Here is a 24856-nt window from a genome sequence, read left to right as displayed (position 1 = left end):
TTACTGAGTTTCTATAGATTCTCATCAATAAATGTTCTCAATTTGTTGTACACCTTTGTTCAATTTCTAGAGCACTTAAATGGTTGGGGGTTTTTTATCATTTTGTCCAGTTTTATCATGTCATTCTTTTTTTTTTAAGATTTTATTCATTTACTTAATTGACAGAGAGCGAGAGAGGGAACACAAGCAGGGTGAGGGGCAGAGGGAGAAGCAGGCTTCCCGCCGAGCAGGGAACACAATGCGGGGCTCGATCCCAGGACCCTGGGATCATGACCTGAGCTGAAGGCAGTCGCTTAACTGACTGAGCCATCCAGGCGCCCCTTATGTCATTCTTTTTGTAGAAAGGATTTACTGAGCTCTTCACTCAACCATTCTAGAAGTCCCACCTGTCCCTGTAGTAGAAGTTTATCATCTCCTTATATTCCATCTATATTCTTTTGTTCTAAAGTCTAGAGTTGTTTTGGGGCACCTGGTTGGCTCAGTCGTTAAGCATCTGCCTTGGGCTCAGGTCGTGATCTCAGGGTCTTGGGATCAAGCCCCGCATCAGGCTCCCTGCTCCGCAGGAAGCCTGCTTCTCCCTCTTCCGCTCCTCCTGCTTGTGTTCCCTCTCTCGCTGTGTCTCTCTCTGTCAAATAAATAAATAAAATCTTAAAAAAAAAAAAGTCTAGAGTTGTTTTGTTTCTCTTTCCCAGCCAGCCATTAAAAGATATATCAAACACTTGAGGACCAAGTAAGATACTACTCCTAAACAAAAGTTATACTTGAAATATAGATTTGTTTTTTTCAAGTCTGGAATTTTTCATACTGAAAAATTTAGTGCAGGGGCGCCTGGGTGGCTCAGTTGGTTAAACGTCTGCCTTCAGCTCAGGTCATGATCCCGAAGTCCTGGGATCGAGCCCCGCATCAGGCTCCCTCTTCAGTGGAGAGCCTGCTTCTTTCCCTGCCCCTCACCCTACTCGTGCTCCCTCTCTCAAATAAATAAATAAAATCTTTAAAAAAAAAAAGAAAATACAATGACTAAAATTTGTGACTCTGTATTACAGTTGCAGCTAGGTGATACTTTTTATTACTGTTTCAGGCAGTTTGTCTATTTTCTGGACATTTTTTGTTGTGCTGCTATTAATTTGGAGTAATTTAACAAATCCCAGTAAAATATATTTAAAATTATGATAAAATTATGTGGTAATATGAAGACTTCCTTAGATATATAAATTATTTGAAATTGTGAAGTTTTAATATATTTTTCTATAGAGACAAGTCTTTTGCAAGAATATTTAAGGCAAAAGGAGATTGATACTTGAGCTATAACCCAGATAATGTCTTAGAGGAAGGCTAAGAATTCTGAATAATCTCTGAATTTAATTTCAGTGAATTAAAATATTTATAAGTTAATTTTCTCTTCTTGGAATCAGTATTATCACTAAGGCCTTAACTTCTAAAAGGAGTCTGCTTCAGAGATGAACCTGTCATAGATTATTTTGTCTTTATTCTCTAAGCCATTTGAGGTGTGAGTAAAAGCCAAAATTATTTTTAAAGTTGTGGGTAGTTCTTCTTTAATTCTTATGATAATAAAACTTCACTCTAGCATTAATTAAAATTGTTTTTGTAACTTGACAGGAGTGTTTGAGTTAACAGATCATAAAAAGCATCCTGCAGGAACCATCCATGTTATATTGAAATGGAAATTTGCTTACCTTCCACCCAGTGGATCTGTAACAACTAAAGACTTAGGAAATTTTATACGCAAAGAAGATTCAGAAGTTGTTCAAAGAGCACCTCCGACATCCTCTGTTAGCGCAGTAGTTGTTGTGAGTAACAATGACTTTGAATTTATTTAAAAAAGAAAGAAAAAATGGTTGTAGTTTTATCTAAGTGTATGTTCATCATACTCAGTTTGACATATTGATTTATCTTAGGTACCAACACCAAAACCAAGACAGCGTTTAACACCTGTAGATAAGAAAGTGTCTTTTGTGGATATCACACCACAACAGAGTTCTGTAAGTAGTAAACACTGAAAATACTGATTTTTCTCTCTCATACCAAATATTTTTTTTAAGATTTTATTTATTTATTTGAGAGAGAGAGAAAGAGAGAGAGCACGAAAGGGAAGAGGGTCAGAGGGAGAAGCAGACTCCCTGCTGAGCAGGGAGCCCGATGTGGGACTCAATCCCGGGACTCCAGGATCATGACCTGAGCTGAAGGCAGTCGCTTAACCGAGCCACCCAGGTGCCCTCTCTCATACCAAATATTTTAAATAAATGATGTAGGTGTTGTATACCCTACCTGATTTCAGAGGAAACCAGTGAATAAAATACTTCTTTTTCCTTTAATGTTGGCTCTTAATTTGGCACTGTGTATAAATGTTAAGTCTTCTTACTCTGATCTAAACCCTCTTTTGACACCATTTGTAACTCCAGCTACTACCCTGATCCTCTTCCCCCATTTATGGGACGGGAAAAAAAAGAAACCTCTTCAGAAAGTCTCAATTCTGTTTCCCATTCTTCACATACACCATTTCTTGAACTCACTCTAGTCAAAATTCATCCTCATTAAAACCAGTCTTGCTAAGTTCACAATGACTTTGACTTTGCCATATCCAGTAGTCAGTTCTCAGTCCCCATCTTTATCTCCCAGTAACATTCAACACAGTGGAATACTTGCTCCCTCTTCACTTGGCCTCTGGGACACCATGCCTTTCTAGATTCTCTCCAGCTTTATCAGTTGTTCTTCTCACTGTCCTAGACCATATCTCTCAGTGTAGAGGTGCCTCAGCAGTTTCACTGCAGACCTAGACCTCTTCTCACTCTGTATATACATTCACAGGTCTTAGCCAGTCTCATAGTTTTAAACATCTAGATGCAATCACTCTCATATTTATTATCTTCAGTCTTGATCTCGCTGCCAAATTGCAGATTTATTTTCTCCCCGTTTATTTCATATGCACCCGGATGTGTAATAGGAATCTAAACTTAACATGTCACAAACCAAATGTGACTTCACATCCCCCTTCCAAAATGTTTCTTCCATTGTTTCCTATTCTCAATAGATGACGAACCATTCACCCAGTTGCATAGTTATTAAATTTTGAAGGCATCCCTTTGTCATTCTCTTTTTCACATCCTACGTCCAGTTCATCCACAAAACCTGTCAGCTATACTTTCAAAACATATCCTGTATTTACATCATCTCCACTGTCACCACTCAAGTCACCATCATCTCTTTTGGACTTTAAAAAAAATATATTTTCCTTGTAATTGAGATATAACTCTTAAATAGTTAGAGGATACAAAACTTAAGCCCCCAGCTCAATGAATTTTTACCTATGTACACACCTGGGTAAACAACACCCAGATCAAAATATTTTTTCTTGGGGCGCCTGGGTGGCTCAGTCCATTAAGTGTCTGCCTTCAGCTCAGATCATGATCTCAGTCCTGGGATGGAGCTCCACGCTGGGCTCCCAGCTCAGTGGGGAGTCTGCTTTCCCTCTCTGGCTGCCCCCCCACTTGTGCTCTCTCTCTCATGCTTTCTCTCTCAAATAAATAAAATCTTTAAAAATTAAAAAATAAAAATATTTTTTCTCCTCAGAGCTTATGATGATACCTGGCATATACAGTGCATTTATTTATATATGTGCTAAATAAATGAATTCAATAACTATTATTCAGGCCATATTTAACAGCAAACACTTACTGAGTGCTCATTATGTGTCAGACCCTGAACTAAATGCTTTATGTCCACAAACTCATTTAATCCTAAGAACAACCTTATGATCATACTAGAATTATTGCCATTTAAAGATCAGGGAAATAAGGGGTATCTGGGTGGCCCACTCTGTTAAGCGTCCAACTCGTGGTTTCACATCAGGTCATGATCTCATGGCTTGTGAGATGGAGCCCTGGCAAGTCTTGTTCTCAGGGCAGAGTCTGCTGGAGATTCTCTCCCTCTCCTTCTGCCCTTCCCCTGCTTGCTCTCTCCCACTCTCTCAAATGAAAATATATCTTTAAAAAAAAAAGAAAAGATCAGGAAAGTAATATGTACAGAGCTTAAGTAACACTCAAGGGCAAAATATTAGATCTGGAATTTGAACATAAGTAGCCGGATTCCTACATAAATAATTATAAATATAAAAAAGACATACATAGACACGGAGATGTTTGTTGTAATGTTAGTCACAAAAGCTGAAAATAGTGAATTAGTTAAATGTCCAACACCAGTAAAGTGGTTCATTAAATTATGATAAATCCATTCATTTTAATATTATATCGTATCAAAAATGTTTACCCAAAGTTTCATACCAGGAGAAAATTTTATCTTGTAATATTAAGGTTTTTTTTAAATATAACAGGATATATTGTATTTATAATTACCACTGTGTAACCAAGAAAGTTTTTTATGTGCATTAAAAATTAATCATGAAGGGGCACCTGGGTGGCTCAGTCATTAAGCGTCTGCCTTCGGCTCAGGTCATGATCCCAGGGTCCTGTGATCGAGCCCCGCATCGGGCTCCCTGCTCGGCAGGGAGCCTGCTTCTCCCTCTCCCACTCCCCCTGCTTGTGTTCCCTCTCTCACTGTGTCTCTCTCTCTGTCAAATAAATAAATAAAATCTTTTTTTTATTATTTTTATTTATTTGACAGAGAGAGAGAGCACAAGCAGGGGAAGCAGCAGAGGGAGAGGGAGAAGCAGACTCCCTGCCGAGCAGGGAGCCCGATGTGGGGCTCGATCCCAGGACCCTGGGATCAAGACCTGAGCCGAAGGCAGACACTTAACGAGTGAGCCACCCAGGTGCCCCAATAAATAAAATCTTTAAAAAGAAAAATCATAAAGGGGCACCTGGGTGGCTCAGTTCATCGAACATCTTGACCTATTCACTCAGGTCATGATCTCATGGGATCGCACTCAGCAGGGAGTCTGTTTGGGATTCTCTCTCTCCCTCTCCCTCTGTCCCTCACCTCACTCACTCACTCTCTCTCTCCCTCTCAAATAAATAAATCTTTAAAGTCAACTTGAAAGAATTTTTTTTTTAATTAATCATAAAGAAAAAGGTAAAAAATTGTAAAGAAATCTACTGTTAATGGATATTATCACTGGGTAATGAGAATACGGACTTGTATTAATTTCTTTTGTTTTCTGGTTTATCTTTCCCATTTTCTGTATTGGACATGTTTAATTTTAAACTAGCAAAAATGATAAGCTACATTTTAAAAATAAACATCAGTTTATGAATCCTGGAAAATGGTTGACTATAAATTGATATTTGATACAGTTAAAAAATAATGTTGATCCTAGAAATTATATTATCTTTGCATATGCAATATTGTTTAATTACATGAGTAATGTATAATCATCGTGGAAATATTAGAAAATACAAATAAGCAAAAAAAAACATTAAAAATAAAATTAAATTTCCCCAAATCTATATATCAGAGATAGAATTTTAGTGAATTTCCTTCCATGCTTATTCCCATAGAAACATACACATTGTTTGCATGTTTGTTTTTTAACAAAACAGTATACAACTATATTATTCTGTAACTAGCATTTTTTACTCAACACTGTATCAGGTACTCTCTTCAGTGTCAGTAAGTACAGATCTACATTATCATTTTTTTCATGTTTGCAAAGAACTCAGGTATTTGGATATATACCATATTGTATTTAACCCTATACTGTTGGACATTTGCACTGTTTTCACTTTTTTTTGCAATTATAAACAATGCTTCAATGAACAACAGTTGCAATTCTTAAATTGTGTATATATACTATGATGACTATCAACCATTTTACTGAAATACGCTAACTAAAATTAGGGTCATATGGGTAATATATATGTGTATATATATATATATACAGTAAATATATATATATATATAGGATCTATATATATATAGGGTTTATATATATGTATAGGATTTAATAATAAAGTAATAAATACAAAATAACACATATGCATATTTTCACATCAATAAAAGGAGATACCTCCTCCTCCTGAAGATGTGAAGGAAATGTCATCAGTAGTGGAGCATACGCCAGAAATAGAAACTAATATGCCAACTCTTTCACATATCCCTGAGGTATGTATTAAAATTATTTTGAAAGGTTTAACTTGGTTCGTAAAAGACTTTGTCTTGGGGGCGCCTGGGTGGCTCAGTCGTTAAGCATCTGCCTTCGGCTCAGGTCACGGTCCCAGGGTCCTGGGATTGAGTCCTGCATCCTGCTCCCTGCTCGGAGGGAAGCCTGCTTCTCCCTCTCCCACTCCCCCTGCTTGTGTTCCCTCTCTCACTGTGTCTCTCTCTCTGTCAAATAAATACATAAAAAATCTTTAAAAACAAAATATTACTAGAAGTCCTAGCCAGAGCAATTAGGCAAGAAAAAGAAATAAAAGACATCCAAATCAAAAGGAAGAAGCAGGGGTGCCTAGCTGGCACAGTCAGTTAAGCATCCATCTCTTGGTTTGGTTCAGATTGTGACCCCAGGGTCCTGGGATCGAGCTCTGCATCAGGCTCCCTGCTCGGCGGGAAGCCTGCTTCTCTCTCTCGCTCTGCCTGCCGCTCCCCCTACTTGTGCTCTGTCTTGCTCTCTATATCTCTGTGTCTCAAATGAATAAATAAAATCTTAAAAAAAAAAAAAAAGACTTTGTCTTTGTATTAAAATGGATCAAGAACTCAAAGCATTGATCCTATTTTTGTGTATAACTTCCTGGGGACAGAAAGATCGAAAATATGACCAGTGTTTTAATTATGCTGATATTAGCTGCTAATAAATAGATATGTGAATTAGAGTAATAATGTAAAATTCATTTTGATATTAATATATTTTTCATCCTTGGTTTATAATAATGTTTTCATTTATCTTCATATTATCATTTGTGCAATTTTAGTGATGGTTTTTCTAATGAATCACTTACATAAAATGCCTGTCCATATATTTAAGTCTCAAGCTTACATTCTTTCAGAGTCAGGTGCTTCAGCAAGTACACACATGTGATCTAAGCAACAGTGTTATCAGTGTGCTTGCAATTTCTTCAGGTTTCTCAAGAAAGCAGTGGAGCTAAGGTAAAAGAGAGAATTCAACAAGGAAAAGATGATGTATCTTTCCTGTCTGAGGGTCAGCTTGCAGACCGAAGCTGGACTTCTTCTGAAGATGAAACAGAAATAACTGAGGAATTGGAACCAGAAGGTGATTTTTTTTTTCCTTTCTTTAAATTACCATTATTTACTTAATTGTATGCTTTCTTTAATCTGTTAGAGCATGCCTCCTAGGACATCTTCACGTAATAGTGGATCTACGTCGTGATACCTATTTCTTGACTGAAATGGTGGGACACAGTTCAGTGTAGTCAGCTAAAGGCAGGCAGAATTGTTGCACACCTTCTTATCTCAACCTGCAGTGCCACAGTGCAATCCACGACTACTGCTGACCATGTTCCCGATTTATGTTTTAAGTGGCTTTATGTTCTCTTTGGGTTTTATACTATCATCTGAATTATTCTGGAGAAATTAACTTTTTAAAAATTAAAACTAAAAACTCAGACAAGACAACTCTTAACAGGATTTAATTTATATAAATATCTAGACAAGGCAACTATAGCAACAAAGCATTTGGGTGGTGCCTAGGGAAGGGCGAATGGGAATAGAGAGATACAGAAAAAGAGTAGTTTACAGGGGGTATGAGGAAACTTATAGGGTGACAGATGGGTTCACGATCTTAATTGTGGTGATGATTTCACAGAATTCTGCATATGTCAAAATATCAAATTTTGCTCTTTAAATATGTGCAGTTTTTCATATGGCAATTTTTCCACAATAAAACTGCAAATTTTTTTATATGTTTCTAAATGTAAGAATTAACTTGAAACTAATGATGTAATGTATGGTGATTAACATAACATAATAATAAAAAAATAAAAATAAATAAAAAAAGAATTAACTTGATGTTTGCAGAATGTAATTGGTTAGGCTGTTAGAAAACACCTCTTACCCTGTCCTTCTCTTTAAAGAGATTATTTTTTAATTTCAGAGCAAGCTATATTTTTATTATCTTTGTTTCTACTAAAACTAAACTTGGAATTTTAAGTCATTTTTTTTAATCTTTTCTAAAATATAATGTAAAAGTAAATATCTTTGCTGCTAAGAAAGGTCTAGACATGAGTATCATATTGTCCTTTTAAGATTATCCTTATATTTCGCTCCATTTCATAAGGTATAAATATAATTGGTTTAACAGACTTGAACCACTAAAATTTTATTTTTTAACAGATGAGGAAGACAGATCAGCATCTGACAGTGATGAGTGTATTATTCCAGGTCATATCTCCAAGAATATCAAACAGGTCAGTAGCTTGATGCCAGCTAGAAATGTTGCGAAATAAAGCTGCTTTTCATTCATAGTGTATTGGTCTTTGCATATGAAAATCTGAAGGCAAAAATATTTCTGGGAAAATTTTATGTATCCTCACAATCTTACCCATGTAATCATCTAGTACAAAAAAAAATTCATATGTAGTTTCATTATGTAATGGGTCATAACTTGTGTTATTTTTGCTTCCATGTTAATAATACCTGATGATAATAATCATCAGCAGCTTTAATAATTACTTGCTAAAACCAGTTGACATCCCTGACTCCTTTTCAGAAGGATTGTACAAAGATGTATTAAATCCAATCTGAGGGGCACCTGGGTGGCTTAGTAGTTTAAGCATCTGACTTTGGCTCAGGTCCTGGTCTTATGGTTCTGGGAGCAAGCCCCTCAGCAGGCTCCCCACTCAGCAGGGAGTCTGCTTGTCTCACTCCCTCTGTTCCTCCCCCTGCTCATGCTCTCTCTCTCTCCCAAATAAATAAATAAAATCTTTTTCTAAAAAAATCCAATCTGAGCTTTAAGAATTCAAAATGGGATATTGCATTTAAAACTCTAAAACTTTAAAATGTGAATTCATTCATACACTAAATATGTCCACTGATAAAGTTATTTCCACCAAAAAATTAAACTTTCATAGAAGGTAATTAATCTTGTATAGGTGTACTTGTTTTGTAGCACGTTGCTGAAAAGCAGTATGTAAAAGGAAATTTTGAAAAGAAAATTATACTTTATATGGAAAGTATACCACTTACCAGAGCATTTTTTTTATTTTAAGGGGGGAGGGGTAGTTTTTATAAAGTAAATGTAAGTAAAGTAAAAAGGCCCTAGCTTTTTCTATTCATCTATGTTAATTTTCCTGAAATGATTAATTGTACTCTTTTTAGAATTTCTACTTTATGGGTAAGAACTGGAATACTTCTTTCAACTCTTAAAATTCTTAGCTTAACCTCTCTGCAGAACAAACCCAAATACAAACAGATGATTGATAAGTACAAGCAGAACAGTTCATCTGTCCAAAGTTTTATTATCATTATTAATTATAATATCACCTGACCCATGGCATCCTGATATGTGGAATCTTTATTGTTCAAAATCAATAAATCAAGGAAGAAATCTTAAATATGGTTGCCCAAAGACTTTTAATCATAGTATTTAGTTCAATTCTATTTAGCTTTTTTGCTTTATCAAACCTGAAATTGTTAAATTATTTATCAAACTAATGAATAGAAATTCTCTGCTCGCTATTAGAAATTTTTGATGATGGGTATCAAAGGGAAAATGAGCCCCTTGTGTGGAATTTAGCTTCACAGCCATTTGTATTAGGGTTTTCCAGGGAAACAGAACCAATAGGATATATATATGTATAAATATGTACCTCTAAGGAGATTTATTATAAGGAATTGAGTCACGTCGTTATGGAGACTGAGAAGTCCCAGGAACTGTATTCAGCAAGTTGGAGACCCAGAAAGGCAATGGTGTAGTTCCAGGCTCTTAAAACTAGGAGTGCCGATGGTGTCAGTTCCAGCTAGAAAGCAAGCAGGCTGGAGACCTAAGAAGAGTCAGTGTTTCAGTTCAAGTTCAAAGTCAGGAAAAGACCAATGTTGCCTCTGAAGGCCATCAGGCAAGAGGAGTTCTCGCCATTTTTGTGCTCTTTAGGTCTTCCAATTGATTGGAGGAAGCCCCATCCACCTTAGGGAGGGCAGTCTGCTTTACTCAGTCTTCCAATTCAAATGTTAATCTTAGCCAAAAACAGCCAGATGGACATACCTAGAATAATGTTTGACCAGAGGTCTGAAAATCTGGTGGTCCAGTCAAGTTGACAGATAAAATTAACTATCAGGGGTTCCCCGGGTGGCTCAGTCAGTTAAATGCCAGACTCTTGGTTTCAGCTCAGGTCATGATCTCAGGGCTCCATGCTCAGTGGGGAGTCTACTTCCCCTCTCCCTCTACCTCTCCCCCTGCTCGCACTCAGTGCTCGCTCGCTCTCTCTCTGTCTCTCAAATCAATCAATCTTTAAAAAATTTGACAATCACATCATTTTATTAAGAACCGTCCATTCATTACATCAAGAGTAGTAAGCCTGCATGTTTGAATCAGACATTTCTTTCTCATGTGTCAATAGTTCTTCTGGAAGACTTTGCCTAACTCATCAGGATTTTTGAATACCTATATGATTTAGCCTTTTGAACATAATATGAGAGATGAGATACTGAATCAGTCCTGGGGTTTAAGAAGGCAGGTACTAAGGGATGTATGTGTCTGGTCAAAGTACAAACAACACTCATCCCTCTTGTCATAACACAGTGATTCCACGGATTCAGTGTCTGCAGTTTGTTGTCACTTCTCCTAAGGAAGTAAACACAGTATTCTGGTCCTGCCCTCAAGGAACATCTTCATTAATTGGAAGATGTGTTCATGAAAAGTCAAGTAGTTATTCAACTGTTAAATTACAATATAAAACAATGTCAGGTGACAGTACCAATAATTAATGTAATAGATATTTGAGGTAAAGAATACTTAGCTGTTTTCTGGCTCCCCTTCTCATTTTTCAAATGAATAAACTGAGTTCTTGGGAGATAAAGTGACTTGCTGATAATCTTGCCACTAATTAAGGAAGTTCAGAGGAAGGAGAAATTTGAAGTGACTCTTTAGTAGACTTTATGGAAGATATGCCCAGAGCTGGCCCATCTGCCGTCTTGTGGGCTTCATGTCTACTTTTTCTAATTTTAAGCTGACTTTCTCTGCTTTCCTTGTTTATTGCCCAAAGATAGCCATACAAACATGCCCAGCCCCAAGGAGAAAAATCTAATTAGCCATGCCTAGCCTCTGGATTAGGTCCATCTTTATCAGTTCTATACCCTTGATCCATTCAGCTGTGGTCAATCACACAGTAAGAAGGGGTGTTCTACTTTCCCTGTGACATCTCAGAGATGTGGATATATGGCAGCAGAGAGAAAATTATGTGCACTTCTAGCGCAGGGGTGCATATGTGTTTTAGAAGTCAAGAATACACTAACTAGAGCAGCCTTTTTATATAAGAGGATAGAAGACTTTAGATACAAGCTAAACATTTTGGATTTTATCCAATAGATACTAGGGAGACATTGTGTAATGGTTAATTTTATTTTCTAAACATTGTATTCATCATTCAAAAGTAACTTTGAAAGTATAGGAAAATGTTATCTAAATTATAGCATCTTAGACCAAATGATTTTCAGCTGGGGGGAGGGGGTATTTTGTCCCCCAGGGGACATTTGGCAATGTCTGGAGGCATTCTGGATTGTCACACTGGGAGGGACTGCTGACATCTAATAGGTCGGGGTTAGGGTTACTGCCAAACATGCTACAATGCACAGGACTCACAGCAAAGAACTATCTGGCCCGAAATGTCAATAGTGCTGAGGCTGAGAAATCCTTCATTCAGTGGAACCATGTGTATTGGCAACATTGCTAGCATCTCAGTGGAATGGTTCAATGCCCTTGACTAAGACAGAATAAGGAACTTCGATTTAACAAAGATGTTTAGTGAAAGAAAGAACTATCCCTCTAAAATATCCAACTAGTTCTAATGTACACATCTATTTTTTCCTTTAGAATAAATTGAGGTTTTTTTCTTCTTGTTCCTGGGAAAGTAATTTGTGTTACTTTGCTACAGCCTGCTACAGTCTTGACTGCCATTCCAAATGTGATTTATTATAATGGTTTAAGATGCTTTCTCAAATGTGTGAATATCATTTAAAGGAAGCAACTGCTGTAAGCAATGCTTTATGCCTCAGTTGCCCTTAATCACCTCCCACATGCTTTTAAAAATTCTACTTTTAGGAGAAAGTACTAACCAGTATTTTATGTTAATAGGTGATATTTAGTTGTGTCAAATTATTTACCAAATATAGTAAAATAGTTTAATCTGTAGACATAGGAACAAACCTCAAGAGATCATCATAATCATGAAATACAGTGTTTTCTAGTGATTATACCAGTTTTTCTGTGTGCTACTTTAACAGTCGTTCAATATGAGTCATGGAACCTTTTTTCTTTAAAGATCACAAAAGTAGTACAAAGAACTCTTAAATGTACTGCACCCACATTCATCAACTGTTACATTTCACTACATTTGTTTATCATTTCTGTTGTCTCTCCTGTGTATGTATATGTGCACCTATGTATGCATGTATATATACACATTCTTGCATACATAATTATAATGAATCATTTCAGAGTTGCAGAAGTCATGCTCCTTTACCCTTAAATCCTTCAGAATAATAATATAATACTATTATTTAATCAACAGTTCTCATTAAAATTTTGCCAGTTGTTCCAGTAGTATAATTTATAGCATTTGATTAATCTGATCCAGGATCCAATCCAGATTGCACACTGTGTTTAGCTTTCCTGTCTCATTAGCCTCTGTAATCCATAATGATGGTTTCAGCCTTTCTTTATATGGGTTCTTTCAGATTAACATATTTTAAGAATCCAGGTCATTTATATTGTAGAATAGCCTTCAATTTGGATTTATGTGATGTTTCCTCATATTAGATTCAGTTAAATGTTTTGGTAGGAATACTGCAAAAGCAGTGCTACGTCCTTTCCAGTGCATCATGTCAGGAGGCACAGGATGTCATTCTGTCCGATTGTTGGTGATGTTAACTTTCGTCAAGGTGTTGTTATCAGAAAACCTTTTTTAAGCTTAAAAATCCTTGTGGCTCATTAGTTTCTTTCTTTACCTCTTCTTCAAGAACTGCTTCAGGTAGAAATCTCAACATAGTGATACATGGCTTTCATCAGAAGGAAGGTATTACTGAATGGCTCTTATGTGCTAATAAGCACATCCTATGTAATATGTCCTTTCATTATCACAGTTCTGCATTCATTAGCATCTACTATATGTCATAAAAGAAGGAGTCCCTGGCTTCAAAGAAGTCACAGTCTGCAGGGGAAACACAATCAATGCATAGTGGTTAGCGCTAGGAGAATGGAATGCACAGGGTGCTATGGGAGCATTCAGGCGGTTACCTAACAATGAGGGACCCTCATCAAGACAGACTTCCTAAAGTCAGTGAAGCTTGAGCCAAGTATTGAAGATGATTAGGAATTAGTAAGGGTCATGGAGGGATCATTATAGGTCAAAGGAACGATAACTTAAGAATTAGACTGGGGCGCCTGGGTGGCTCAGTCGGTTAAGCGGCTGCCTTCGGCTCAGGTCATGATCCCAGGGTCCTGGGATCAAGCCTCGCATCGGGCTCCCTGCTCAGCAGAGAGCCTGCTTCTCCCTTTCCCTCTGCCTGCCGCTCTGCCTACTTGTGCTCTCTATCTCTCTGTCAAATAAATAAATTTTTTAAAAAATCTTTTAAAAAAAAATTAGAGAGACTGTGGAGCATGGCTTTCTGGGAATTCAGAATGGTTTTAGGATGGGCTACATTATGGTACACCTGTGGAAGCTCAGGAGAATATGCTGAAAAGATAGGCATGTCCTGAGCATTAAGTCCTCTGTGTATCATCCGAGAAGGTTGAAGTCTATCCTGAAGTTCTATGAGCAGCCAGTGAGGGCTTTTAAGGGAGGAGGAAGATCACTTACTCATTAAACAGATATTTAGCATTTGCTGCGTTCCAAGCTTTATTCTAGGCGCTGAGACTATAAGCAGTGAAGAAGAGAAATAATCCTCTTGCTCTTAGGGAGTTTACACTCTTGAATCGCATTTTAAAAGAGCGTGCTATCAATACTGTAAAAAATAGATTAGAGGCACAGAGACTAATTAAAAAGTAATTAGAGAACCCTACTCTGTGGTTATCCCCACTTGATAGATTTTTTTTTTAATTGCCTCTACCCTATAATGTCACAAAAGTGAGACTAGGAGTAGTGTCCTAGATAAGTATCATTTATGCCAATTACACTGTGAATCTGAATTACCTGCTACACTGTGTAAACACTTTAAGATCACGCAGTTTTTTTTCATGATTCAGAATCTCACAGCTCCTAGTTATCTCTTAGAAATGTTGATCCTTAAAAGAATCTAACAGATTTCCCAGGACTTAGACATATTACTTGGTTCTTCCTCTTCTCTCCGTGTCTGTGATGTATAATTAATCATGGATTACTTCATTTTGTTTCATTTCATTTACAACATTTATGAGCTTCGCTTTGTCAGAGTGAAATGCTTGTCCCCTCCTTTTCTTTCCAAAGTGGCATAATTAGTGTTAGCATCTTTTTTAACAGGCTACATAAAGTTTAGTGGCCGGATTAAATCAAGTCATTAACATAATGTGCTACCCAATTTGCCCGTATCTCTCTTCGTTTCCAGGACATCAAAGTACCACAGAGCACCAGTGTAATTGGGCCTTGCTGGCCTGTCAGATTCCGTCAGCCTGATGACTGTGCTTCTACTAAAAAGCTTCTAGGCATGATAATTAAGGGGGGAAAGGGGGGAGCCTGAGAAATGTAAAACTTTGGACATTTCTCTATGAATATTTTATTAATTTGAATAATCAGAAGTTAACAGTATCAATTTGATGTATAATACATTGATTAAAAGCCTTGTTTTAGGTCCTTAAAATAGACATCAAAACCAAAAATTTGCATCTGCCATGATATTAAAAAAAAAGAATTAACAATCCTTCTTGCAAAGTATTTCTAGTTTTATCATTTAAGCAATGGAGCTTTCCATTTTCACAACGAAATGTATGGCCGTCAATTTACAGATTTCTTTAAGTGCGCCCACAGGTAAGAATGGGAACTCACACGCTTAAAGAGCAATGGACTCTTCTGTGCATTGCATATTTACATCTCTCTCTGTTTCTACTAATAGCAGTTTTATAAAAACTGCCATATTCAATTGGACTAAATTACAATTCCACCTAGAAACCAGGTCCTCTTGAACAATATGAACTGGCATTACCAGGTGATTGCAGTAATGATCTTCAGCAAAATATGTTTTAAAGATTTGAAGGGCAAAGTGGCATAAAGCAACTCACTACTTTAAGAATTCATGTATTAAAAATCATTAAATCACTTCAGAATTAAATATGATATCCTATCAGTAGGTAAAATAAGTTCCTCCCAATATTTTACATATGGAAGCTTAACCTATACAGAGTAGGTTTTAAAATATATTTTAGGTAAAACCAGAAATGTTGAATTACTCTCCTGGTAGTAATTGCTTCCAAAACTCTTTTCTATGTTTTGCAACTTAATTATCTCTTACTAATATACTATGGACATCTTTCCAATAGCAGTATACTCCATTTCTTTTAACTTATGCATAATATTGCTATTGCACAGCTGTACCATATTGATTTAAGCCCCTTTTGGTAGACCCTTAGGTTTCTACCAGTTTTTTCTAATACAAACATTTCTGGTTAAAATAACAATGGATAAAAATTCCTGCTTCCCCACATCATACCTTTGCCAAACTAATGGTTAAGAAATTATACCTCACTGATAATTTCATTACAAAGAAGCAAAAAAGGGGAAATATTTGTATATACATACATACTTACTTTTATATGAGCATAAAGACACAACATTTAGGTTTATGTTAGCAAAGAAAATGTCTTAAAGTATGTAATCCGAATACCGTGAGTAGTATCTCTGAAACATGGGTCAGGGCAGGGGTCAGAAAACTATGGCCCATGTGTCAAACCCAAACCTCTGCCTGTTTTTGTAAATAAAGTTTTATTGGAACACAGCCACACCCATCACATATAAATATGTATTGTCTGTGCTCTACACTCACTGTACAAGAGCTGAGTATTTGCAACAAAGACCATATGACCTGCAGTGCAAAAAAAATATTGGCAGTCTTACCCTTTACAGCCACAAAAATTGCCAACCCCTGAATTAGGAGGAAACAAGGAACTTTTATGCTTTACTTTTTAAGATTTATATTGTTGGATGATTTTTAATGATGAGTGTAGATTGCTTCTAGAATGTAAATAATTTGTAAGCTAATTCTGTACTAAAATGTTAAATAATAACTAAAAAACAGTTTAATATGAATATTATAGAAGCTTTTTTAAATATTTTATTTATTTATTTATTTATTTATTTGGTAGCAAGCACAAGCAGGGGGAGGGGCAGAGGGAGATGCAGACTGCACGCTGAGCAGGGAGCCCAAAGTGGGGCTCGATCCCAGGACCCTGGGATCATGACCTGAGCCGAAGGCAGACGCTTAACCACCTGAGCCACCCTGTAGAAGCTTTTTAATAAATATCGTAGAAAATAAATATGTTAGAAAGTTATCCTACAAATGTAGGTTGAATTTTTTTTTGGTTTAGAGCAGTGATTCTCAAAATTTGGTCCCCAGACCAGCAGCATCAGCATCACCTGAGAACTTGTGAGGACGCAAATTCTTAGACCCCACCCTAGACCTCATGAATCAGAAACTCAGAGCCTGGGTCCCAGCAATCTGTGTGTCATCAGGCCTTTCAGGTCATTCTGGGGTATGCTAGAGTTTGAGAACAATCTGAGGGAAAAGCAGTACTTTTCACTGTGACTGCACACTAGGATCACCTAGAGAGCATTTTTAAATGCCAGGACCCGGCTCCATCCGGATCAGCTAAATCCGAATTTTGTTTAAAGCTCCCCCGGTGATACTAACGGGCAGCCAAAATTGAGAACCACTGTACTATAACATCTGTTTTCAATGATGGTGAAAATGGAATGGCATATCAAAATCACCTGAAATTGAGGGTAATTTTTAAAATTCTCTCCTTCCTTCACATTACTGCCATAGTAAGCCACAGATAATGTTGGAAATGTGTCATATCCCTCAGGTATATTAGGACAGGAAAAAATATTCCAGCCATTGCTTTAGAACATGTGGTAACAAGCTTCTGTAATTTGCTGACCATTATAGATGCAGTAATCTACATGGTGTGTAAGGGAGACCATGACAATATTCTAAAAATAAGCACTCTTAACCCTAGCACCATTTTTATCTCCATCACTGAAGTTTTCAATATTTATCATATTTGTTCAATATAGGTCTTTCACAGAACCAATGAGAAAAGATAGGTTACTGCCACAGATGAAAGCTGGGGTTTTTTTGGTTTTGTTTGTTAAAAACGTTGTTATCTCAACAGTTTGGGTTTCTCTTCACTTTTATTTCTCCCAAAGAGCAATTATTTTAAGAAACCAAAAACTTTACAGTCCAAACACGTGTGAAGAGTGGATATGATTCCTAATAAGAGGAAGTTTTGGAGCCTAGTGTGAGTTGAGTTTGGAAAAAAAAAAAAAACTTTTTTTAAAGTTTTGTGATGACTCTGCCCACCCCCAGCCTGAAGAGAAATTGTAAGAATCATCATTAACCAGTAGGCACTCCTACCCTACTTACATGACTCTGCCAGTACCAGTGAGTTTGACTTTTTGAACTAACTATTTTGAGCTTTTTTTTAGAGCTCACCCCAATTAAAATTTTGCTCTTAAAGGGCATAGATATAGATCATCACCTACCATTTCCATTTTGTATCTATCATTTCACTATAAAGTACCAAGTTCTACCTACTGTGGCTCCTAAGAGGTAGGCTTTTTTTGTATTTATTTACACACACACACACCCCACACATTTTATGGTGATAAATATAATACTCATGTAAATTCATGTAAACATTTGAGGAGTAATTTGAATTTCTCATATCTCTCACTTAGCAGTTCTTCTAAAAGAATTGCTCACATACACAGGAAAACATAAAGGGATAGACAATGAGATATTGTTTGTAATAGCAAAAAATTGTGAACAGCTCAGTTGTTTATCAGTAAAAAAAAAATAAGTGGACTATAGGTTATATATGCCATATAATTGGAATTTTGTATAACAATTAGTATGAATGAATTAGATTTTAATTATAAACATGAATAAATCTCTAAATATAGTATGGAGTGAAAAATACACAAGTTGCAAAATGATTAATAGAAGATGATACCACTAATATAAAATGTAAAAACAGAAAGCAATACTATATGTTGTTTATGGAAATATACATACGTTCCAGAAAACATACCAGCATGTTTGGGAGTGATATACATCACCTTCAGGATACTGGTTTCCTCTGGGGGAATGAGGAAGGAGAGAAAGGAACTAGGGGTGGGGTCTTTACCTGCACCTGAAATGTTTGATTTCTTCAGTAACAACAAAAAAGTTTGAATCAGACAGCAAAATGGTAACATCTGTTTAAGATGTTGGGTCCTTGAATATGCCAAATTATTTTCTACACTTTGTAATTTTACAGAAATGCTTATTCATTGTAGAGATTTAAAATGAAATAAAATTCATAGGTAATCTCACCAGAGTTAGTTAAATCTAATTGACTGATACAAGTTGCAAAACCTTTATCATAGGCCGTTCTCAGTTAAGGAATACTATGTTTAAGGGCTGTCGAGTATAATTAATTTTTAGGAGCCTAACAATTCAACTCCAATGTGGCTGTTCTGATGGTGGAAACCAAAGGAAGCATTCAGCATGGTCCTCTGAAGTAAAACAAAAAATTTAAGCAAGCCAATAAAAGCTTAAGTAAATACTATAGAAAAATATGGCCTAAAAAGTGAATTAGCATCAGTCAGGAAGCAATAGTGGAATTGAGCCAAAATCATGAGAACTATAACTTTTTTTCTCTGGGAGTAATACTAGCTGTCATCACATTTCTAGATCATTCAATCACATAATATGTAGTGTCCATCTATACAGACAACTAAAAATAAGTTGCAGTTCATATTTGAGTGACTTCTCTGTTCACCACAATCAGAATTTTTAAATGCTCTTTTTATATGCTGACATCATCTTGCTAACTAGGGAAGTTAATAGGGCAGTTGGTGAAGGAGACAAAAAAAAAGTAACACCATACTTAGTAACAAACGTCCACACATATAGAAAAGAAAACGGGAGGGGCGCCTGGGTGGCTCAGTGGCTAAGTGTTGGATTCTTGATTTCGGCTCAGGTCACGATCTCAGGGTCATGAAATAGAGGCCCGAGGTCGAGTCTGAGGAGATTTTCTTTCTCCCTCTCCCACCTGTGGCCCCACACCCTGCGTGGGAACGCTCTCTCTAAAAAAAAAAAAAAAGGAAACAGGAAAAGCCTAAAGCCTATACTGTATGGTAAACATACTATATGTAAAGGCTACCAATGCCCTGCCGAAGTACACCTGTCATGTTCTAGTGATTCTGAACAGATGGTATTATGCATCTATCTACAGAGGCTTCGCTTTAGTCATTTGAACATTGTTATCCCTCCCAAGTCTCCTAATGGAACTTTTTTCATTGTTTTATTATGAAAAATTTCAAACATACAGAAAAGTTGAAATAATAGTAACCTACCATCTCAGTTCCACAATATTGACCTGTCTTTGAAATATTCTTATTTAACTAAAACCTAGAACAGCAAGATTTCTGTATATTTTTCAACAGTTTTTCATCACCAGCTTACCAAACACAGGAGACACAATAAATATTTGTTAAAAGAGAAAACACTAATAATTGCAGCTTCACCTATTTCTGGCAATATATAAAAGAGAATCTAAATATATAAAAGATATTCAGCCTCCCTTAACCCTGTATCTTTAACTGATTATTGAGAGCCTACTATGTGCCAGATAGGATGTTAAATAGCAGAAGATTAATAAGATAGAGTTCTGGCCTCCAGGAGCTCACAGTCTCCAGAGAGAGGCAGATAGATAAATCTATGCAGCATAATGTGACTGAAAACTGCAGGGAGGGTCCGTCCAGTGGAGGAACCAGCTTGCTCTTGAAGATGAGTGATGCTATCATAAAAGGACAGCATGTATGGCCCGGGGCCTAAAATAAGTAGAATTTTGTCTGATAGAGAAGATTTTCCATGCAAAACCTGAGCTATATAAACAGCACACCACTGGTCCGGGAAAATGGCTAGAGTATAGGTTGTTTTCAAGCAGGAAGGTGATACCTGATTGGTTTTTAGAGAGAGAATTCAGCCAGGAGAAGAGTAGTTGCGGCTGCAGACAAGGGATCAAGGGCAAGGAGTGCCTCACCTCTTTTACAGCCCTGAGGGTAGATCCACTTTGTTTCTGAGTGTGTACTACATACCACGCCAGTGATACCATATGCAAGATAATAGTCCCTGTATCACTGAGCTGATAGTCTCGTACCATCCATCTCCCTACAGTTCTGCAACCAGTCATCTTTTATGATTCCTTCTGATTTCTCCCTTGTTAGTCTATCAAACTGCATTCTAATACTAGGAAGCTGTTGAATTAGTTCTTCCCCCCAGATCAGATGAGAACCTAAAGAAATTTCTCTAGAGATAAAAAAGAAAAGAAACCACATTCTGTTTTGTCTTTATCTCCCCAGTAGCTGATACAATGTTGAAATAGCATACGTTTTCAATAATTTGATGAATCATTGAGATATTTAGGAAGTAAAATGAACAGGAATGGGTAATCTGTAGGATGGGGTGGGTATGAAAAATGGGGATGGCAGAAGTGGCTCCATGGTCGCCTGGTTGTAGGTGACCAGGTAGATGGCAGTGTCACCTGAGATAGGAAGCTCCAGAGCATGGGGGAGAGGAGGGAATTTGAGTTCATTTCTGACACTAAGTTGGAGTTGTCAGTTATGCAGTTAAAGTGCTTCCTAATCTTCAAAATCTTTATATATAATCTAGTTGAACTTTTGATTCACAGAGACAAGAACACGACCAGAATTGTTCCAATGTTGAAAAATAAATTGGCTAGCCCGGTAGCCAAAATGTATCATGTTTGGAAAATTCTTTATTCAGAGCGTGTTTCCCTAAATATATACGATTTGGAACGTATCCCCTTTTTGATATATTTTAAGTTGATTCATGTAGCATAAAAAGAACAAAGAAATGATACCTAATAACTTCTGTCCATAATATTAGAGAACTTAGAAGGACTTAGGATAGAGGTAATGAGGTGGGGGTGGGGTGCGGGGGCGGGTAGGTAACAACAACAAAAAACTGGACCAGAAAGGAGGTGATATCATGTGAGGAATTTTAAAGCTCTTTTATTTATTTGAATAATACAGTGGGTTTTCTTTTGGTTTGTTTGGTATTGATGTTTTGGTTTGTTTCTTTGACTGTAATCTACTTTCATTTAGAATTATATTTTTATATATAGTCTTATTTAACAACCTAAATACATTCTTACAATAATGCAAGTTTTCACATGGGAACTGTATACTTAATATATTATTAATAAAATAACCAGTTAAATAAATCTGATTCCCCTGCTATTTAAAAGTTCATTTGCCTCTTCATTGGGTTCTATGATAAACAACTTCAAATTCTTCTTTTCACAATGTAGAAATAACCATGTATATGCCTCTTTTGCCTTTTTTATGGCTAATTTCCTTTAATTCTTTTGTGCAGAAACGAACAGGAATGTTTTATACGAAGTTATTGTTACAACAATTCTGAATTTTTCAAATTACAAGTCATGTAAAAGGCTTAATCGTGCTGCATTTGAAGCAGAATTATAAAATGGGTGTTCGTGTGTGGTATTTTGACAACCACCATACATTTTAAGGAAAAAAATAGTATCACTTAAAATATTTTCTTTACCATGTTAGTCTTCGGCAAGCGGAGAAGGGCTTTTCTGAAGTGAGGTTAGACAATGGAGCCAACTTCATTTTTTATGCACGTGAACGGAGAGGGCTTGAGGTTATTAGTTGAAACCGAGTAACCTTTCCAGGCTTTCATCTCTTTCTTTTCAAATTTGAATATGAAAAGCATATTCAAGTCAAAGACCATCACTTTAATGACATTTGGCAGTCATTTGATTTATTAGGTTTTAGAAAAAATTTTCCTTTAAATATTTCATCATACTATGCTAATCCTAGTAATATTGCCAGCTGCAGCCTTGTACCTGTATTAGTGGAGACAGAATGGTGTGGAATTTTCTCTGTCATCCTAGTAAAATTTCCATGAATCTACTGAATAATAAAATAACCTTATTGAAATATTCAGATTTGGGTTTTTAGTTAAAGTGTCTTAGAATACATAATAAAAGAAAATGTCTTTTGAAAGAATGGGCTAAAATTACTTCATCAAATATTGAGGGGGTTTGACAGCAATAGAAATAGTTCTTCATGGGGATATTTTTACAATAAGATAGTTATGCTTTTCAGTTTGATTAATTATATTATATGCTTTGAAATATCTAAGCAATCACTGCGTTGAATTTGCACACTGATTTATGTTTGACAGTGAGTTCCTAAAAGTTGGTCTTATAGACAGGTCTTAGTTTCAGGATTTTCTAATTATTATTTGAAGTTATATAATCTACAGTAGCATGCTTCTGAATTTAGTAAAGAGGGATTTAGGAATAGGGAATGAAGCACAAATTTAAAATTATAAAAAACAAATATTTAAGCGAGGAGTTATCTTGGTGTGATCTAATTTTTAAGTCATAGTGTGTCGTTTGTTTTAAATCATTACTCAAGGAAACATATACAGCTTGCTTAATAATGTCTGTGACACCAAAATCTATTAAGGATTGAAATGAAAATTACACAGTAAAAGAATTATATTTTTAGTTGTTAATTGGGTAAAAATGAGATAAAAAATGAATTCCAAGGAAATATGTGGTAAATTAGATAACAGTTTTGTTCCTTTTGTTTGAAAACAGTACTTACTGAGTGAAATATGCTATGGCAGAATATATAAGAGGATGAACTATAGTTTCTGCTCTAGTTAATATGGATTCATATAGCTACTTTTATTAGCATAATAGCTATAAAGTATTCAACAGGCTTTGATCTCTGAATAACCAAAACTTTCTCAGGTACTGTAGATTAAATAAAAGCAGTGATAAACATGTACTTCATTACATAGTTTGAAATAAGGCCAACTGATACTTGTCATTCTGAAAGCAGTCGGAGATGAAGATCTCATAATCTTCACCCCTGATAGACTACTAGTGGTGTATTTATAGCCTCACATGTAAATCAGGAGACTATTGCCATGACACTGTTAACTTCAAACCCTGGGGCATTAGAATCTCATTCTCTCTCTCTCTGTCGTGAATAATCTATCATATGTAACTATACAGTAGTGTACAATGTGTTCCAAAAAAGAAACCCATTGGCCTTTATGTTTTATTTAAAATTGATAGTGAAAAGAGTAAAGGAGTTTTTGCTCATTTGTTTTATGTTTCTTTGTTGTTTTTTTGTTTTGTTTTTGCTCTTTAAACAGCCATCAGAAAAAATTCGGATTGAGATCATAGCTCTAAGCCTTAATGATTCTCAAGTAACTGCAGATGACACTATCCAACGGCTGTTCGTTGAATGCAGATTCTACAGTCTTCCTGCTGAAGAGACACCTGTGTCACTTCCAAAACCCAAGAGTGGGCAGTGGGTCTACTATAATTATAGCAATGGTATGTATGGTTCCTTTATAATACAGACTTTCATTTTTATCTTATCTGTGAAGGTAGCTGCAGGAACAAGGAAAAAGTATAATTCTCTAGTGTTCACATAAAGTCCTGGAAGTCCCATCAGGATGGATGAATCAAAGTCAAACCTGTAGCATAAGGATTAAGAAATTAAATTTGAAGTAATACTAAAGAGAAAACAAAAAACAGTAGAAAAACAATGTCTCTAGACCTTCCTGCTATATTATAGTATCAGTAGAAAAATGTCACCTAGGTCTACACTTGAATCAAAAAGTACAATATTTCACAGGGAGGAAAAAGTACTAGCTTTTTAATCATATGACTCAAACAATTCAGTGACCTAATTTTTTTCTACCTTTCTGATCAGTGTCATCACATGGATGTTTTTGCAATATACATATACATCCCTCCCAGTGTCTATATGTTCAGGATTTTAGTTGAGTGACATAAATTCTTAGAGTACCTTTTCATGATTTAGCCCACACATGCACTGATAGCTGCAGGCAGGTTTTCTCTTTGAGGGCTTTATCTATCAGCTAGTTGACATCTAAGTCAGACCCAACTGGTACCCTGTAAGTTCTTCGATCAGCCAACTTTTAAGATGTTTTAAAGAATAGTATATATCAGTGTATAATTAAAGAGGAGTAAAAATATATCAAGCTGACATGACCCTATGTTAAAACTGCTTACTAAGTTCTAAAGCCCTATATTAGAACAAACCATGAAGATGGAGTGTTGCATTATCTTTAGCAAAAACAGGCCATCTTATGCTAGTTGAACACTAATATTTTTTTCTCACCAGTTTTATAAATGGCATTTTAATCAATATGTGTAATCATGCTATTGATTGTATGTATATCATGCTACTGATTGATCATGCAGTAAGATTACAGATGCTCATGGTTACTTGTGTGTGTGTGTGCACGTGTGTGCGCGCATGTGCACACACCTGCTACTTTTGGAAATGTGGTCATTGCTTGAGACAATAATCATGAGTATCCACAAATCTGTTCTAGTCTTCTCTGTATCCACAGTTCTTATTAGTTATGTGAACTTGGGCAAGATGTTTAAATCTCATGGTATCCTGTTTTCTTATCTATTGAATAAGGCTCTCTTTTAGAT

At 36.1% G+C, this 24856-nt stretch overlaps 1 protein-coding gene across 1 annotated transcript in view; it reads left to right on the top strand.

Annotated features, from left to right (window-relative positions):
* Positions 1-24856, top strand: part of LOC114198873 (protein fantom) — a 61434-nt gene that overhangs the window by 20283 nt on the left and 16295 nt on the right. Inside the window, exons 9-14 of the mRNA XM_028090570.2 lie at positions 1618-1808; positions 1917-2000; positions 5974-6075; positions 7030-7180; positions 8260-8333; positions 23536-23719. Coding sequence (XP_027946371.2) covers positions 1618-1808; positions 1917-2000; positions 5974-6075; positions 7030-7180; positions 8260-8333; positions 23536-23719 — 786 coding nt within the window. The remainder of the gene's footprint in view (positions 1-1617; positions 1809-1916; positions 2001-5973; positions 6076-7029; positions 7181-8259; positions 8334-23535; positions 23720-24856) is intronic.

The sequence above is a fragment of the Eumetopias jubatus genome, unplaced genomic scaffold (genome assembly GCF_037043125.1).
Source record: "Eumetopias jubatus isolate StellerSeaLion01/CBP00866 unplaced genomic scaffold, mEumJub1_p1.0 scaffold_10, whole genome shotgun sequence".
Lineage (NCBI taxonomy): Eukaryota > Metazoa > Chordata > Mammalia > Carnivora > Otariidae > Eumetopias > Eumetopias jubatus.
Note: the sequence above shows the minus strand (reverse complement) of the source record. Positions and strands in the feature narration are given on the sequence as shown.